General features: G+C 36.7%; 2 protein-coding genes across 3 annotated transcripts in view; both read left to right on the forward strand.

Moving 5' to 3' along the window:
- LOC132872888 (H-2 class I histocompatibility antigen, Q9 alpha chain-like) overlaps window positions 1-20,710 on the forward strand; it is a gene marked incomplete at its 3' end in the record, with an annotated part of 281,775 nt that overhangs the window by 121,430 nt on the left and 139,635 nt on the right. The window lies entirely within an intron of this gene.
- LOC132872906 (BOLA class I histocompatibility antigen, alpha chain BL3-7-like) overlaps window positions 1-20,710 on the forward strand; it is a 91,848-nt gene that overhangs the window by 15,247 nt on the left and 55,891 nt on the right. The window contains exon 1 of one of the 2 annotated variants that reach the window (XM_060908025.1): window positions 8,397-8,546. The exons of the other annotated variant lie outside the window; for it this stretch is intronic. Within the exon in view, the coding sequence (XP_060764008.1) occupies window positions 8,492-8,546 (55 nt within the window). The 5' untranslated portion in view covers window positions 8,397-8,491. Of the gene's footprint in view, window positions 1-8,396; window positions 8,547-20,710 lie in introns of those variants that run through there. 2 annotated transcript variants of the gene reach the window in all.

Below are 20,710 nucleotides of genomic sequence, written 5' to 3' on the forward strand. Positions count from 1 at the left end.
TTTGACCTCTGCATCTGTTTTTCTAAGAAGAGGATTGTTTTGCCTTGGACTATCTCTATTGGATTTACTTTGTTCTCTCTCATTTTTGGAACACTTAAGGGGTGTTCACACGGCAACTTTTACTCCGGTGTAGCACCGGGGCTGCCCCGGTAGAGCGTTCACACGGTACAAAGTTATACCGGTGCAGCCCCTGAAAGCTGCTTAAACCGGTGCAAATCTAACCCTGCTCGGGAGGTGGTTTAAGAAATTTACTCCGGAGTAAATGCTAGTTTGCGGGGCAGCACCGATATAAAATGGGCCGTCTGAACGCTACAGGGGTAGACTCGCTACGCGTGAGGAGAGTTGATTACATAAGGGTATTGCATAATTTGCATCCTGGTATTTTGCGCTTCCAAAATGGCGAATATCAACAACAACAGAACTGCGTGTCTTCCAGTGTTGCCAGATTTGGCAGTTTTAAGTGCATTTTGGCGGATTTGAACATATTTTGGGCTGGAAAACGTCAGCAATATCTGGCAACACTGGTGTCTTCATCCACGTTGTTTTCCCGGCGCTTGGTGATGCCATGACAACCGGGAAAAAGAAGTACATTTTCACGCATGCGCATATTTCATTTCCGCATTATTACTATCGGAAATGATAGAAAATGATAGTAATAAAAGGAAATATCAAAACTTTATTACTATCAAAGGAAATGATAGTAATAAAGTTTTTGCTACTATAACACGGTCGCAGAAACTGCCGTGTGACCGCAAGTGGGGCTGCACCGGTGCTAACACGCTTCTCTCTAGTAAGCAGGGTTGTGACGTGTGAACGCTGCGCAAAATTTACACCGGTGTAAGATATATCGCAACAAAATACATCGGTGCAGCATCGATGCAAATATGTGCCGTGTGAACACCCTATTAGAATCCTTTTTTTTGTTTTCCCTGTTGGATTTTGTAATCTGGGACTTGATCGTTTTGAGTACCTAAGACTGCTGTTTATCTATGATTTTTGGAACTTTGAACTTTTGTGCCAAGTACTGTTTTTGCCTTTTTTTTTTTTGGATTCCTGATTTTGTGCTCTCAGTAAAGACTTCCATTTTGAAAACGCTAATTCTCTGCATCTCTGTCCTGATTCTCTGTCTCCTTCCGAGGGTGGCCATGTGGTTTGAGATGTCCAACCCCCATCTCAACCAAAACCGTGAATAATAATAAAAATAATAATAGTATTGGCTGGCTTTTTTTCATGGTCTATCAGATATGTTCAGTATCATGCTAGCTGAATGGAATATATCTGATATACCACTCAATGCCAGTCAATATTATTTAAATATGTCACTCAGGTCTGTGATATATTTCGTCTGAAAAATACAAGTTTGCCAACATGAGAAGATTAACTTCGTATCTTCAAGCCAATATATGATTTTCTTTTTATTATATTGACACATTCACAAACAAAGTCCCCAAATTTATCAAAAACAATTCATTGATTTCCTCATGAGTGACATATAGAGATTTATGTCATGGTTTTGGTTCTCCATGTCCTGGGTGAAGTTCAGATGAAAAATACAAGTGGTGTAGGTGCTAAAGAAGGCAAGTTGACTTGCTTGAAATCCTTGAATCCTTTTCAAGAATTTCAAGCAAATCACCTTTTTTAGCTCCTACACTTTACGATGACCTGGATAACGGAGAGCCCTCCATCCATTATCTGTAGCCACTTATCCTGTCCTGCAGGCACACTGGAGCCTATCCCAGCTGACTATTGCCCCTTTTCCACCAAAGCAGTTCCAGGGCTGGTTCGGGGCCAGTGCTTAGTTTGGAACCGGGTTTTCTGTTTCCACTGACAAAGAACTGGCTCTGGGGCCAGAAAAACCGGTTCCAGGCTAGCACCAACTCTCTGCTGGGCCAGAGGAAAGAACCGCTTGTGTCAGCGGGGGGGGGGGGGGGCAGAGTTGTTAAGACTAACAACAATAAGACCGCGAAAGATCGACATTTTTAAGCGACGAGAAGCAGCAGCTGTACAAACGCGAAGTCATCCTTTATTATTGTTGCTGCTGCTGCTTCTTCCGTGTTTTTGCTTCGATATTCGTGCCAAGGTTTATGCAAACGTAGCGACGTAACTGACGTATACAGCGACGTAATGACGTGGCTTCCCTTAGCACCGTGAGCTATGGAAAAGCAAACTGGTTCTCAGCTGGCTCGCAAGTTGAACGAGTTGTGAACCAGCATCAGCACTGGCCTCGAACCAGCCCTGGAACTGATTTGGTGGAAAAGGGGTATATGGGTGAGAGGCGGGGTACACCCTGGACAAGTCGCTAGGTTATCGCAGGGCTGATACATAGACACAAACAACCATTCACACTCACGGTCAATTTAGAGCCACCAATTAACCTAACCTGCATGTCTTTGGATTGTGGGGGAAACCGGAGCACCTGGAGGAAACCATGCAAACTCCACACAGAAAGGCCCTCGTCGGCCACAGGGCTCGAACCCTGGACCTTGTTGCTGTGAGGTGACAGTGCTAACCACTACACCACCTATGACCAGAGTGCAAATTACCCCACCATCATGGTCCACTATCATATCAATCCCCCCCGGTCCTGTCCCGTCTCGTCTATGGAAGTCGGTGTCAGTAACTCAACACAATAACTCTGAGCAATAATTTTTAATGTCATTAAGAAGCATGACAAACCATACAGTACTACCACAGAAGAAAAACAGCAGTGCAACCTGATAACCTTCTTTGTCAGAACAAACTGGGTATCAACACTACAAATGAGTCACATACAGTATATACACACATGCAGAACAGTCCTGCTGAATGTCTTGCTCTCTTTCGTCCTGCTGTGCCTCTCCTGTCTGCTGGGAACCCATTTTCATTATTCACATGAACAGTGTATAAAACCTAACTGCACCTACACTTGTACTGTAATTGTCTGTAGATCTTAGTGCTAATATTTACTACTTACTCTTTTAGCACCAAAAAATGCCTGATGTCTGGCCCTTTTCTTTTCCTCATGTTTGGCCTACTGTCTCTGTGAATAAAATCAAACAGGGTACTCAGATGAAACTAGGAATATCTTAAAAATAATACAAAAGGAATGTAAGTAAAAACAATAGAAAACAAATTCAAATACTAGCATATGTACTCGGCTATTTTGCCTAGGCCCTCTCTTTTTATGTTGCCCCCAGTCCCCAGAGGTTCTGATTGTAATTTTGCATAGGCTTAGCTAGGCCTACATCAGAACTTCTTGTGCCTAATCACACACACAGGATGGGCCTATGTGCCAAATGAATTTCAGAAGGGCACAATTTATTCATGATAAAATGAGAATGGAAACATATGGAGTTCTTCTCCTTTGAAATGAGAATCGTTTCTATACCACACTGTAATAACCTTGATTTAAATAGAGACTTAGCTTATCTCGCTAACTAACATTGGTAACTAACGTTAACGTCCGTCCACTGTAGCCTTCTGGCCTCAGTGGGTAAGTAATTCAATGTATAAAGACGTGACAGTGGCGGCACGGTGGTGTAGTGGTTAGCGCTGTCGCCTCACAGCAAGAAGGTCCGGGTTCGAGCCCCGTGGCCGGCGAGGGCCTTTCTGTGCGGAGTTTGCATGTTCTCCCCGTGTCCGCGTGGGTTTCCTCCGGGTGCTCCGGTTTCCCCCACAGTCCAAAGACATGCAGGTTAGGTTAACTGGTGACTCTAAATTGACCGTAGGTGTGAATGTGAGTGTGAATGGTTGTCTGTGTCTATGTGTCAGCCCTGTGATGACCTGGCGACTTGTCCAGGGTGTACCCCGCCTTTCGCCCGTAGTCAGCTGGGATAGGCTCCAGCTTGCCTGCGACCCTGTAGAAGGATAAAGCGGTTAGAGATAATGAGATGAGATGAGAAGACGTGACATGAGCTGAAAGAACAAAGCACTTTAATAAATGAAAGTTGTAAAATAACACATTTTCAAGTTGGTTAGCAACTAACATTACCAATGCTGCAAACCATAGACTGTATAAATTGCTGCAAACCCATGGACTGTATCTATCTGATGAATCAACTGAATACGGTGTGGACTAGAAGCTGTTGCTCCTAGCGCGTTCTAGTGCTGCGGTGACTAAAAATGGTACGGTCCACAATAGGGGTGTCTGTCTGAAATTGATTTACATTAAAATGTTCCTATAATAAGAATGCCGAATGGGAGTTGGTTTGAATTATATATTCCTTTTCACAATATCAGAAAAAAAATCGGACCCCCCCCCAAAAAAAAAACAAACAAACATATATTTTTGTCTTTTTTGGGGGTACTGGGTCTTCATTGGGGGGGTATAGTACCCCCCGTAATTCGAACTATGCCTATGACGGAGAGCCATCACAGATGATAATAAAAGTGATGTATTTCTCAGTAAAACACTCATGTCCAGAAATGTATCTCTATAGGTCACTCATGAGGAAGTCGATGAATTGTTTATATATGAAATTGTCGACCAAAAATGGCTTGAAAAAATAATGAAAATTAAAAAATACTATAAACAGTAATCAGTAAGCCATAATAAATGAAACAGAGTTAGTATATGGTGTGAGACGACCCTTTGCTTTCGTCCCAGGTCCAGTTTGATACGGAAATGAGCTGTAGGTTTTACTGAGTTACTGGTTTTACAGAACCAGCCCCAGTTCTTCTGGACACTTTGGCTACGTTCACACTGCAGGCTGAAGTGACTCAAATCCGATCTTTTCGCCCATATGTGACCTGTATCCGATCTTTTATTGACAATATGAACGACACAGATCCGATTTTTTCAAATCCGACCCAGGCCGTTTGGATATGTGGTGCTAATTCCGATTCCTATCCGGTCTTTTCATATGCGACTTCAGTCTGAACCGCCAGGTCGCATTCATCCGACTTACACGTCATCAACAAGCCACAAACGTCACTATTCTGCGCTGAAGTAGGCGGCGGGTCTCTCAAAAAAGTTACAACAACATGGCGCATAATCACAGGCGCAGATAGAGGGTGGGACGAGTCATATTTAAATTCACCTCATTCGGTCCCCCCTACTTATAGGGAGGAAAAAACGTCTATGCTGTCTTTCTTTGCATAAGGCAAACCTCACGGAAAAATCAAAAGACTAATTACCATTCGGTTTATTGAGGTGCACAGCAGTGTATACATATAGTTGCAACAACTCACATAAAACAAAACAAAGACTGATATTCGGTTGGTTGAGCTGCGCAGACTGCACAGGTTGCGAGCTCGAGCTTGGTTGCTATGGTTACTAACAACAAGTTTGACAGGCATGTTGGGGTTGGTTTGCTGGCAGCTTTGTCCCCCCCCCAGTTTTTTGTCCCCCCCCCCCCAGTTTTTTGTCCCCCCCCCCAGTTCAAAAAACGTATCTGCGCCCCTGCGCATGACATCAATGCGAGGGACACTTCGGGCTGTGAAGGTTCTGAATCTTCTCAATGGAAGGACGCAGAGGTTAGGGAGCTGATTTCCATTTGGGGGGATGCAGCTATTCAAGCTAGATTGGATGAGTCATACCGCAACCGGGCGGTTTTACTTCCGTAAACACTGGCCATGCTCACTGCGTGTGACGTCGTCGTATCCTGCAGTGCGCATGCGGAACACTTTTAGGTCGCTTTTCGTTCATACTGAGGATCACATACAAGTCGCATATATTTGTTAATGTGAACGACCTCACAAAAAAATCGGATTTCACAAAAAAATCGGAATTGAGCATTAAGCCTTGCAGTGTGAACGTAGCGTTTGAGTGTCACACTCACTTCTTCATTTTGCACCAAAACCCAGGAGCCTTCATTATGGTTTCTTTTTTTTATCTGAAAAGTGCTCCCTTGTGGAATATGCTGCTCAGGGAGAAACTTTTTTTTTCTGTAATATTTAATTTTATGCCGGAAAACAAACGTTTGGAGACTAAAATGTATGTGTGTGTGTGTGTGAGAGAGGCCGAATCCCATTTCACCCCTTGGACCAACCCCTTGGCCCTTCCCCTCCATTTTGCGCGTTCACGTGAAGGGGTAGGGGTATCCCAATCCCAGTTAACGCGGAGGGGTAGGGGAAGGGGTAGGGCTTCTGTACGCCTCCAAACGGAGATTTTCCTGGAGCTGACTCCGAACGAAGGGGTTTGAGTGATTTCCCACAATGCCATGCGGATTTCAGCGAGATTTCATGCGGATTTCAGAAAGATGGCGGTTCCCGCGGCGAAAGATTGTCATAAATGTATTTTCTCCATTATTTACGTGTTTTAAGTTGTTATCCAGAGGAAACACGCCGCTTGATTCGCTTTCGAGCTGAGAATGAGCAGCGATTTCTGAAATCCAAGCTGCTGCTAAAAAGCTTTGGGAGTGAGTATTGTTTTCGGTTGCTTGACTGCGTACGTTTTGTTCTGTTATTCTCGCTTTTATTGTTTACATGAGTGTTCTGACACCTCATTCTGTCGGATGTGGTGCACGAAGCGCCAAAGATATCCCATTCAGTGGTGTTAGTTAACAAATCACACCCTGCCAGCAGAGATTTCTGGCTCTGACTGTAGCGGCTGGTCGCAGCCAATGACGCATTTGGTTGCGTTTTGCTAACATAAACGCTGACGGAGGTACGCGATGACGTATGCGATCGTTGAAGGGCTATCCCAATACGTAAGGGTTGAATTTCAAGCCCTATCCCTTGTAGCTCAGTTTCAAGGGGAAGGGCCAAGGGGAAGGCGGAGGGGAAGGGGGAGGGGGAGGGGTAGAAATTAGAATTGGGATTGGGCCAGAGAGTGAGGAAGTGTAAAATGTTCTCAGGTCACGCGCTGATCAGTGCTGTCTCAAAGCAAGAGAAAAAGATTCATTCATTTTACTGAAGAAGATTCAAATGGCCCTTTTCCACTACCCTTTTTCAGCTCACTTCAGCTCGCTTCAGCTCACTTCAGCCCGACACGGCTCGCGTTTCGACTACCAAAAACCAGCACGACTCAGCTCGTTTCAGCCCTGCTTAGCCCCTAAAACTTGCACCGTTTTGGAGTGGGGCTGAAGCGAGCCAAGCCGTGCCGAGTGAGGTTGGGGGTGTGAGCAGACACTCCCCTGTGCACTGATTGGTGAGGAGGCGTGTCCTCACATGCCCACACACGCCCCGCGAGCGCGCTGGGATCTGTAAACACCGCAAACCCGGAAGGAGAATAATTACGAATTACGAGAATTTCTGAAGCCTTATGCGCCTCGCCTCATCTATACGCTCTTGCCAGTATCTGTTGGCGTTGTCGGTGACAACAAGCCACAGCACCAAGACCAGCAACACTAACGACTCCATGTCCTCCATGTTTATTGTTTACTATTCGGGTCGTGAGACTACCGCTTAAAAGATCACTGAATCAGTGACATACAGAGCATCGTGCACGAGTTCGCAGAGCGCAAGGCTCGTCGTATGCCCTTCAAATAATGCGCGCAGTAGGCTATTGATGTTTTATTATGAGCCATGTACAGTATGTCACCTAATGTTTTTTGTTTCTGAGTTACATGTTCGTTTGAAGGACTTAATGTACAAAATAACATAGTTGCACCCCGTAGTGTTGAAATTGGTAAACACAGTGCATTCAGTGAGGTTTGCACCGCCCTCCTTTTATTTCTGACTCTTCCTGTCACCGTTGCAACCTCTGAGCGCTTATTCGTATGCCCTTCAAATAATGTGCGCAGTATAGGCTATTGATGTTTTATTATGAGCCATGTACAGTATCCTAATGTTTTTTGTTTCTGAGTTACATGTTCGTTTGAAGGACTTGATGTACTAAATAACATAGTTGCACCCGGTAGTGTTGAAATTGGTAAACACCGCAGTTGCGGACATTTTGTAGCCTAAAATGATGTTATGATAAGCTTTAATAAAGGGCCCGGTCATTTGCCCCGCCCCCGGCCCGGCTCTGACTTGTTCCGCCACTGTCACTGATGTCACTGTTTGCGCTGCTTAACGACATCACGTGACGTCCACCCACTTTCGCTAACTCCACCCAATGTGTCCACCCACTTCCAGCCAGCACGGTTCAGCGCGGTTGTAGTCGAAATGCAACTCCAACAGCCCCGCTCAGCCCGACTCAGCTCGGCACGGCTCAGCCGCGTTTGTAGTGGAAAAGCGGCAAAAGATCCGAGTCAGTACAAAGATCCGAGCTTCCCATCACTCGTGTGTGGCACGCCCTGATGATCTCTACCTAAAATATCAAATATAAGACATTTTAGGTAGAGATCTGTGGTGGCACGCAAAAAACAAAACAAACAAATAAACAAAAAAAACCCCTGCTTTCTTGTTGCGTGCCACACAGTACTGATGGGGCGTACGGATCTTTTACTGACTCGGATCTTTGAATCATCCTCAGTAAAATGAATCTTCCCCCCCCCCAAATCATTCATTGACTCGAACTGGTTTCCTGTTCAAGGGACCTTCTCCACAAAAACCTCAGAGCTCGTCTTTACACAGCAGCTGTCCAGGTTTAGCAAAAAGCGGTTTTGGTTCCTTAAAGAGCTGCACAATGAGCCTCGCTTTGACTCTTTTAATCCTTTGTGTTTGCTGTGAGGCTTCCGCCGGTGAGTCTCAAACATCCGGTCACTCAGCTGGACTGGTGTTATCACCATTCAACAACCTCTCTCTCTCTCTCTCTCTCTCTCTCTCTCTCTCTCTGTTACGTAAAAACAGAAGTATTTTTCAAATTTTTACATAAAAAAACAGATTTTGATTTAGTTTCTAAGAACAATGCTCGTTTACGGAGCAGAACTTTCTCTCTCTCTCTGTGTGTGTGTTGGTGGTTTTCCCAGTCTCTCACTCACAGGGCTCCTGCGGGTCCTTAAAAAGTCTTAAATATAACTTTCGGTTTTCAAGGCCTAAAAACGTCTTAAATTGTTTGGAATGGCTGGAATTTTCGAAAGGGAGGTATTAAATTTAATATTGAACCGAACGAGTGAAATGTCTCCATCCGGTTTGGGGTATTTTTTTAACGGTAATTTTAAAAGTGACCAGCGCACCTTTTGGGGGCGGCATTGGTTCTGTGCGTTCTGTAGATCAAGAGCGAACATTAGGAGGCTACTGGAGGAAGTGTGGTGTGGTGCATAGATTTACATAGAAGACTAGATGCCTCGTCCCCGTTGCCCGTCAACGAAGTCGAACGTCCGCACATGGCGGCCATCTTCCCTCAGACAGCTGGCTTACCCATTACACTGTGTTGGTAGCGATATGTACTTTTCAGATGACCGTAACTTCCTCAAATTTCAATCGATATTCAAACGGTTTGGTTTGTTATATAAAAAAACGGAAGTATGTATTTATGATATTAATGATGAATAATCATTTTATGTTTTAAAAAAGTACGCATAGCTTGGCGAAAATATTTCAGTATACTACAGACTGTAAGACAGGATGCATGCTGAAATTCCTATGCTGTGAGAAGCCTAACACTGCATATTTATGGATAACTGCGGCCTTAGGACAAATAACCATACAATTTATTTCCAATTTTTAGTGAAAATATGTTTACATGTGATAGGGCCGTAGGGGAAGCTAAAGTTAAATAAACAGCTTACTCACTTCTGAAACTTCAGAAATACTTCATCCACCTCAAAAACCTAATGCACTCACAGCATAGCATAATAACAAATGCAAACTCACATCATAGCAAAATAACAAATGCAAACTCACATCATAGCAAAATAACAAATGCAAACTCGCATCATAGCATAATAACAAATGCAAACTCGCATCATAGCATAATAACAAATGCAAACTCGCATCATAGCATAATAACAAATGTAAACTCACATCATAGCATAATAACAAATGCAAACTCGCATCATAGCATAATAACAAATGCAAACTCGCATCATAGCATAATAACAAATGCAAACTCGCATCATAGCATAATAACAAATGTAAACTCGCATCATAGCATAATAACAAATGCAAACTCGCATCATAGCATAATAACAAATGTAAACTCACATCATAGCATAATAACAAATGCAAACTCGCATCATAGCATAATAACAAATGTAAACTCGCATCATAGCATAATAACAAATGTAAACTCGCATCATAGCATAATAACAAATGTAAACTCACATCATAGCATAATAACGTAAACTCGCATCATAGCATAATAACAAATGTAAACTCACAGCATAGCATAATAACGTAAACTCGCATCATAGCATAATAACAAATGTAAACTCACAGCATAGCATAATAACAAATGTAAACTCGCATCATAGCATAATAACAAATGTAAACTCACAGCATAGCATAATAACAAATGTAAACTCGCATCATAGCATAATAACAAATGTAAACTCGCATCATAGCATAATAACAAATGCAAACTCGCATCATAGCATAATAACAAATGTAAACTCACATCATAGCATAATAACAAATGCAAACTCGCATCATAGCATAATAACAAATGTAAACTCACATCATAGCATAATAACAAATGTAAACTCGCATCATAGCATAATAACAAATGTAAACTCACATCATAGCATAATAACGTAAACTCGCATCATAGCATAATAACAAATGTAAACTCACAGCATAGCATAATAACGTAAACTCGCATCATAGCATAATAACAAATGTAAACTCACAGCATAGCATAATAACAAATGTAAACTCGCATCATAGCATAATAACAAATGTAAACTCGCATCATAGCATAATAACAAATGTAAACTCACATCATAGCATAATAACAAATGTAAACTCACATCATAGCATAATAACGTAAACTCGCATCATAGCATAATAACAAATGTAAACTCACAGCATAGCATAATAACGTAAACTCGCATCATAGCATAATAACAAATGTAAACTCACAGCATAGCATAATAACAAATGTAAACTCGCATCATAGCATAATAACAAATGTAAACTCACATCATAGCATAATAACGTAAACTCGCATCATAGCATAATAACAAATGTAAACTCGCATCATAGCATAATAACGTAAACTCGCATCATAGCATAATAACAAATGTAAACTCGCATCATAGCATAATAACGTAAACTCGCATCATAGCATAATAACAAATGTAAACTCGCATCATAGCATAATAACAAATGTAAACTCACATCATAGCATAATAACAAATGTAAACTCACAGCATAGCATAATAACAAATGTAAACTCACAGCATAGCATAATAACGTAAACTCGCATCATAGCATAATAACAAATGTAAACTCACAGCATAGCATAATAACAAATGTAAACTCACATCATAGCATAATAACAAATGTAAACTCGCATCATAGCATAATAACAAATGTAAACTCACAGCATAGCATAATAACAAATGTAAACTCGCATCATAGCATAATAACAAATGTAAACTCGCATCATAGCATAATAACAAATGTAAACTCACAGCATAGCATAATAACAAATGTAAACTCGCATCATAGCATAATAACAAATGTAAACTCACATCATAGCATAATAACAAATGTAAACTCACAGCATAGCATAATAACGTAAACTCGCATCATAGCATAATAACAAATGTAAACTCACAGCATAGCATAATAACAAATGTAAACTCACATCATAGCATAATAACAAATGTAAACTCACATCATAGCATAATAACAAATGTAAACTCACAGCATAGCATAATAACAAATGTAAACTCGCATCATAGCATAATAACAAATGTAAACTCGCATCATAGCATAATAACAAATGTAAACTCACATCATAGCATAATAACAAATGTAAACTCACAGCATAGCATAATAACAAATGTAAACTCGCATCATAGCATAATAACAAATGTAAACTCGCATCATAGCATAATAACAAATGTAAACTCACATCATAGCATAATAACAAATGTAAACTCACAGCATAGCATAATAACAAATGTAAACTCGCATCATAGCATAATAACAAATGTAAACTCACATCATAGCATAATAACAAATGTAAACTCGCATCATAGCATAATAACAAATGTAAACTCACAGCATAGCATAATAACAAATGTAAACTCGCATCATAGCATAATAACAAATGTAAACTCGCATCATAGCATAATAACAAATGTAAACTCGCATCATAGCATAATAACAAATGTAAACTCACATCATAGCATAATAACAAATGTAAACTCACATCATAGCATAATAACGTAAACTCGCATCATAGCATAATAACAAATGTAAACTCACAGCATAGCATAATAACGTAAACTCGCATCATAGCATAATAACAAATGTAAACTCACAGCATAGCATAATAACAAATGTAAACTCGCATCATAGCATAATAACAAATGTAAACTCACATCATAGCATAATAACGTAAACTCGCATCATAGCATAATAACAAATGTAAACTCGCATCATAGCATAATAACGTAAACTCGCATCATAGCATAATAACAAATGTAAACTCGCATCATAGCATAATAACGTAAACTCGCATCATAGCATAATAACAAATGTAAACTCACAGCATAGCATAATAACGTAAACTCGCATCATAGCATAATAACAAATGTAAACTCGCATCATAGCATAATAACAAATGTAAACTCACAGCATAGCATAATAACAAATGTAAACTCACATCATAGCATAATAACAAATGTAAACTCACAGCATAGCATAATAACGTAAACTCGCATCATAGCATAATAACAAATGTAAACTCACAGCATAGCATAATAACAAATGTAAACTCGCATCATAGCATAATAACAAATGTAAACTCACAGCATAGCATAATAACAAATGTAAACTCGCATCATAGCATAATAACAAATGTAAACTCACATCATAGCATAATAACGTAAACTCGCATCATAGCATAATAACAAATGTAAACTCACAGCATAGCATAATAACGTAAACTCGCATCATAGCATAATAACAAATGTAAACTCACAGCATAGCATAATAACAAATGTAAACTCGCATCATAGCATAATAACAAATGTAAACTCGCATCATAGCATAATAACAAATGTAAACTCACATCATAGCATAATAACAAATGTAAACTCGCATCATAGCATAATAACAAATGTAAACTCACAGCATAGCATAATAACAAATGTAAACTCACATCATAGCATAATAACGTAAACTCGCATCATAGCATAATAACAAATGTAAACTCGCATCATAGCATAATAACGTAAACTCGCATCATAGCATAATAACAAATGTAAACTCACAGCATAGCATAATAACGTAAACTCGCATCATAGCATAATAACAAATGTAAACTCGCATCATAGCATAATAACGTAAACTCGCATCATAGCATAATAACAAATGTAAACTCACAGCATAGCATAATAACGTAAACTCGCATCATAGCATAATAACAAATGTAAACTCGCATCATAGCATAATAACAAATGTAAACTCACAGCATAGCATAATAACAAATGTAAACTCACATCATAGCATAATAACATGTAAACTCATCATAGCATAATAACAAATGTAAACTCACAGCATAGCATAATAACAAATGTAAACTCACAGCATAGCATAATAACAAATGTAAACTCGCATCATAGCATAATAACAAATGTAAACTCACATCATAGCATAATAACAAATGTAAACTCGCATCATAGCATAATAACAAATGTAAACTCGCATCATAGCATAATAACAAATGTAAACTCACATCATAGCATAATAACAAATGTAAACTCGCATCATAGCATAATAACAAATGTAAACTCACATCATAGCATAATAACAAATGTAAACTCGCATCATAGCATAATAACAAATGTAAACTCGCATCATAGCATAATAACAAATGTAAACTCGCATCATAGCATAATAACAAATGTAAACTCGCATCATAGCATAATAACAAATGTAAACTCACATCATAGCATAATAACGTAAACTCGCATCATAGCATAATAACAAATGTAAACTCACAGCATAGCATAATAACAAATGTAAACTCGCATCATAGCATAATAACAAATGTAAACTCACATCATAGCATAATAACGTAAACTCGCATCATAGCATAATAACAAATGTAAACTCGCATCATAGCATAATAACGTAAACTCGCATCATAGCATAATAACAAATGTAAACTCGCATCATAGCATAATAACGTAAACTCGCATCATAGCATAATAACAAATGTAAACTCGCATCATAGCATAATAACAAATGTAAACTCACATCATAGCATAATAACATGTAAACTCGCATCATAGCATAATAACGAATGTAAACTCGCATCATAGCATAATAACAAATGTAAACTCACAGCATAGCATAATAACGTAAACTCGCATCATAGCATAATAACAAATGTAAACTCGCATCATAGCATAATAACAAATGTAAACTCGCATCATAGCATAATAACAAATGTAAACTCACAGCATAGCATAATAACAAATGTAAACTCACATCATAGCATAATAACAAATGTAAACTCACAGCATAGCATAATAACGTAAACTCGCATCATAGCATAATAACAAATGTAAACTCACATCATAGCATAATAACAAATGTAAACTCGCATCATAGCATAATAACAAATGTAAACTCACATCATAGCATAATAACAAATGTAAACTCGCATCATAGCATAATAACAAATGTAAACTCACAGCATAGCATAATAACAAATGTAAACTCGCATCATAGCATAATAACAAATGTAAACTCACATCATAGCATAATAACGTAAACTCGCATCATAGCATAATAACAAATGTAAACTCACAGCATAGCATAATAACGTAAACTCGCATCATAGCATAATAACAAATGTAAACTCGCATCATAGCATAATAACGTAAACTCGCATCATAGCATAATAACAAATGTAAACTCGCATCATAGCATAATAACGTAAACTCGCATCATAGCATAATAACAAATGTAAACTCACAGCATAGCATAATAACGTAAACTCGCATCATAGCATAATAACAAATGTAAACTCACAGCATAGCATAATAACAAATGTAAACTCGCATCATAGCATAATAACAAATGTAAACTCACATCATAGCATAATAACGTAAACTCGCATCATAGCATAATAACAAATGTAAACTCACAGCATAGCATAATAACGTAAACTCGCATCATAGCATAATAACAAATGTAAACTCGCATCATAGCATAATAACGTAAACTCGCATCATAGCATAATAACAAATGTAAACTCGCATCATAGCATAATAACAAATGTAAACCCGCATCATAGCATAATAACGTAAACTCGCATCATAGCATAATAACAAATGTAAACTCGCATCATAGCATAATAACAAATGTAAACTCGCATCATAGCATAATAACGTAAACTCGCATCATAGCATAATAACAAATGTAAACTCGCATCATAGCATAATAACGTAAACTCGCATCATAGCATAATAACAAATGTAAACTCACAGCATAGCATAATAACGTAAACTCGCATCATAGCATAATAACAAATGTAAACTCACAGCATAGCATAATAACGTAAACTCGCATCATAGCATAAGAACAAATGTAAACTCGCATCATAGCATAATAACAAATGTAAACTCACAGCATAGCATAATAACAAATGTAAACTCACATCATAGCATAATAACAAATGTAAACTCACAGCATAGCATAATAACAAATGTAAACTCGCATCATAGCATAATAACATGTAAAGTCATCATAGCATAATAACAAATGTAAACTCACAGCATAGCATAATAACAAATGTAAACTCGCATCATAGCATAATAACATGTAAAGTCATCATAGCATAATAACAAATGTAAACTCACAGCATAGCATAATAACAAATGTAAACTCGCATCATAGCATAATAACAAATGTAAACTCGCATCATAGCATAATAACAAATGTAAACTCGCATCATAGCATAATAACGTAAACTCGCATCATAGCATAATAACAAATGTAAACTCACATCATAGCATAATAACAAATGTAAACTCACATCATAGCATAATAACAAATGTAAACTCACATCATAGCATAATAACAAATGTAAACTCATCATAGCATAATAACAAATGTAAACTCACAGCATAGCATAATAACAAATGTAAACTCACATCATAGCATAATAACAAATGTAAACTCACAGCATAGCATAATAACAAATGTAAACTCACATCATAGCATAATAACAAATGTAAACTCACAGCATAGCATAATAACAAATGTAAACTCACAGCATAGCATAATAACAAATGTAAACTCACATCATAGCATAATAACGTAAACTCGCATCATAGCATAATAACAAATGTAAACTCGCATCATAGCATAATAACAAATGTAAACTCGCATCATAGCATAATAACAAATGTAAACTCACATCATAGCATAATAACAAATGTAAACTCACAGCATAGCATAATAACAAATGTAAACTCACAGCATAGCATAATAACAAATGTAAACTCACATCATAGCATAATAACGTAAACTCGCATCATAGCATAATAACAAATGTAAACTCGCATCATAGCATAATAACGTAAACTCGCATCATAGCATAATAACAAATGTAAACTCACATCATAGCATAATAACAAATGTAAACTCACATCATAGCATAATAACAAATGTAAACTCATCATAGCATAATAACGAATGTAAACTCACATCATAGCATAATAACAAATGTAAACTCACATCATAGCATAATAACAAATGTAAACTCATCATAGCATAATAACAAATGTAAACTCACATCATAGCATAATAACATGTAAACTCACATCATAGCATAATAACAAATGTAAACTCACATCATAGCATAATAACAAATGTAAACTCACATCATAGCATAATAACATGTAAACTCGCATCATAGCATAATAACAAATGTAAACTCACAGCATAGCATAATAACAAATGTAAACTCGCATCATAGCATAATAACAAATGTAAACTCACATCATAGCATAATAACGTAAACTCGCATCATAGCATAATAACAAATGTAAACTCACATCATAGCATAATAACAAATGTAAACTCACATCATAGCATAATAACGTAAACTCGCATCATAGCATAATAACAAATGTAAACTCGCATCATAGCATAATAACGTAAACTCGCATCATAGCATAATAACAAATGTAAACTCACAGCATAGCATAATAACGTAAACTCGCATCATAGCATAATAACAAATGTAAACTCGCATCATAGCATAATAACGTAAACTCGCATCATAGCATAATAACAAATGTAAACTCGCATCATAGCATAATAACGTAAACTCGCATCATAGCATAATAACAAATGTAAACTCGCATCATAGCATAATAACAAATGTAAACTCGCATCATAGCATAATAACAAATGTAAACTCGCATCATAGCATAATAACAAATGTAAACTCACATCATAGCATAATAACATGTAAACTCGCATCATAGCATAATAACAAATGTAAACTCACAGCATAGCATAATAACAAATGTAAACTCGCATCATAGCATAATAACAAATGTAAACTCACATCATAGCATAATAACGTAAACTCGCATCATAGCATAATAACAAATGTAAACTCACATCATAGCATAATAACAAATGTAAACTCACATCATAGCATAATAACGTAAACTCGCATCATAGCATAATAACAAATGTAAACTCGCATCATAGCATAATAACGTAAACTCGCATCATAGCATAATAACAAATGTAAACTCACAGCATAGCATAATAACGTAAACTCGCATCATAGCATAATAACAAATGTAAACTCGCATCATAGCATAATAACGTAAACTCGCATCATAGCATAATAACAAATGTAAACTCGCATCATAGCATAATAACGTAAACTCGCATCATAGCATAATAACAAATGTAAACTCGCATCATAGCATAATAACGTAAACTCGCATCATAGCATAATAACAAATGTAAACTCGCATCATAGCATAATAACGTAAACTCGCATCATAGCATAAGAACAAATGTAAACTCGCATCATAGCATAATAACAAATGTAAACTCGCATCATAGCATAATAACAAATGTAAACTCGCATCATAGCATAATAACAAATGTAAACTCACAGCATAGCATAATAACAAATGTAAACTCACAGCATAGCATAATAACAAATGTAAACTCGCATCATAGCATAATAACAAATGTAAACTCACATCATAGCATAATAACATGTAAACTCGCATCATAGCATAATAACAAATGTAAACTCGCATCATAGCATAATAACAAATGTAAACTCACATCATAGCATAATAACAAATGTAAACTCACATCATAGCATAATAACAAATGTAAACTCACATCATAGCATAATAACAAATGTAAACTCGCATCATAGCATAATAACAAATGTAAACTCGCATCATAGCATAATAACAAATGTAAACTCGCATCATAGCATAATAACATGTAAACTCACATCATAGCATAATAACAAATGTAAACTCACATCATAGCATAATAACAAATGTAAACTCGCATCATAGCATAATAACAAATGTAAACTCGCATCATAGCATAATAACAAATGTAAACTCGCATCATAGCATAATAACAAATGTAAACTCGCATCATAGCATAATAACAAATGTAAACTCACATCATAGCATAATAACAAATGTAAACTCGCATCATAGCATAATAACAAATGTAAACTCGCATCATAGCATAATAACATGTAAACTCGCATCATAGCATAATAACAAATGTAAACTCACATCATAGCATAATAACAAATGTAAACTCATCATAGCATAATAACAAATGTAAACTCACAGAATAGCATAATAACATGTAAACTCATAGCATAATAACAAATGTAAACTCACAGCATAGCATAATAACAAATGTAAACTCACAGCATAGCATAATAACAAATGTAAACTCACATCATAGCATAATAACAAATGTAAACTCGCATCATAGCATAATAACAAATGTAAACTCACATCATAGCATAATAACAAATGTAAACTCACATCATAGCATAATAACAAATGTAAACTCACATCATAGCATAATAACAAATGTAAACTCGCATCATAGCATAATAACAAATGTAAACTCACATCATAGCATAATAACGTAAACTCGCATCATAGCATAATAACAAATGTAAACTCGCATCATAGCATAATAACGTAAACTCGCATCATAGCATAATAACAAATGTAAACTCGCATCATAGCATAATAACAAATGTAAACTCACATCATAGCATAATAACAAATGTAAACTCATCATAGCATAATAACGAATGTAAACTCACATCATAGCATAATAACAAATGTAAACTCACATCATAGCATAATAACAAATGCAAACTCACATCATAGCATAATAACATGTAAACTCACATCATAGCATAATAACAAATGTAAACTCATCATAGCATAATAACATGTAAACTCACATCATAGCATAATAACAAATGTAAACTCATCATAGCATAATAACAAATGCAAACTCACATCATAGCATAATAACATGTAAACTCGCATCATAGCATAATAACGAATGTAAACTCGCATCATAGCATAATAACAAATGTAAACTCGCATCATAGCATAATAACAAATGTAAACTCACATCATAGCATAATAACAAATGTAAACTCACATCATAGCATAATAACAAATGTAAACTCACATCATAGCATAATAACAAATGTAAACTCACATCATAGCATAATAACAAATGTAAACTCGCATCATAGCATAATAACATGTAAACTCGCATCATAGCATAATAACAAATGTAAACTCACATCATAGCATAATAACAAATGTAAACTCATCATAGCATAATAACAAATGTAAACTCACATCATAGCATAATAACAAATGCAAACTCACATCATAGCATAATAACATGTAAACTCACATCATAGCATAATAACAAATGTAAACTCGCATCATAGCATAATAACATGTAAACTCGCATCATAGCATAATAACAAATGTAAACTCGCATCATAGCATAATAACAAATGTAAACTCACATCATAGCATAATAACATGTAAACTCGCATCATAGCATAATAACAAATGTAAACTCGCATCATAGCATAATAACAAATGTAAACTCGCATCATAGCATAATAACAAATGTAAACTCGCATCATAGCATAATAACAAATGTAAACTCGCATCATAGCATAATAACATGTAAACTCACATCATAGCATAATAACAAATGTAAACTCGCATCATAGCATAATAACAAATGTAAACTCGCATCATAGCATAATAACAAATGTAAACTCGCATCATAGCATAATAACAAATGTAAACTCGCATCATAGCATAATAACAAATGTAAACTCGCATCATAGCATAATAACATGTAAACTCGCATCATAGCATAATAACAAATGTAAACTCACATCATAGCATAATAACAAATGTAAACTCACATCATAGCATAATAACATGTAAACTCGCATCATAGCATAATAACAAATGTAAACTCACAGCATAGCATAATAACAAATGTAAACTCACAGCATAGCATAATAACATGTAAACTCGCATCATAGCATAATAACAAATGTAAACTCACAGCATAGCATAATAACAAATGTAAACTCGCATCATAGCATAATAACAAATGTAAACTCACATCATAGCATAATAACATGTAAACTCGCATCATAGCATAATAACAAATGTAAACTCGCATCATAGCATAATAACAA

Source organism: Neoarius graeffei, chromosome 24, assembly GCF_027579695.1.
Source record: "Neoarius graeffei isolate fNeoGra1 chromosome 24, fNeoGra1.pri, whole genome shotgun sequence".
Classification (NCBI taxonomy): Eukaryota; Metazoa; Chordata; class Actinopteri; order Siluriformes; family Ariidae; genus Neoarius; species Neoarius graeffei.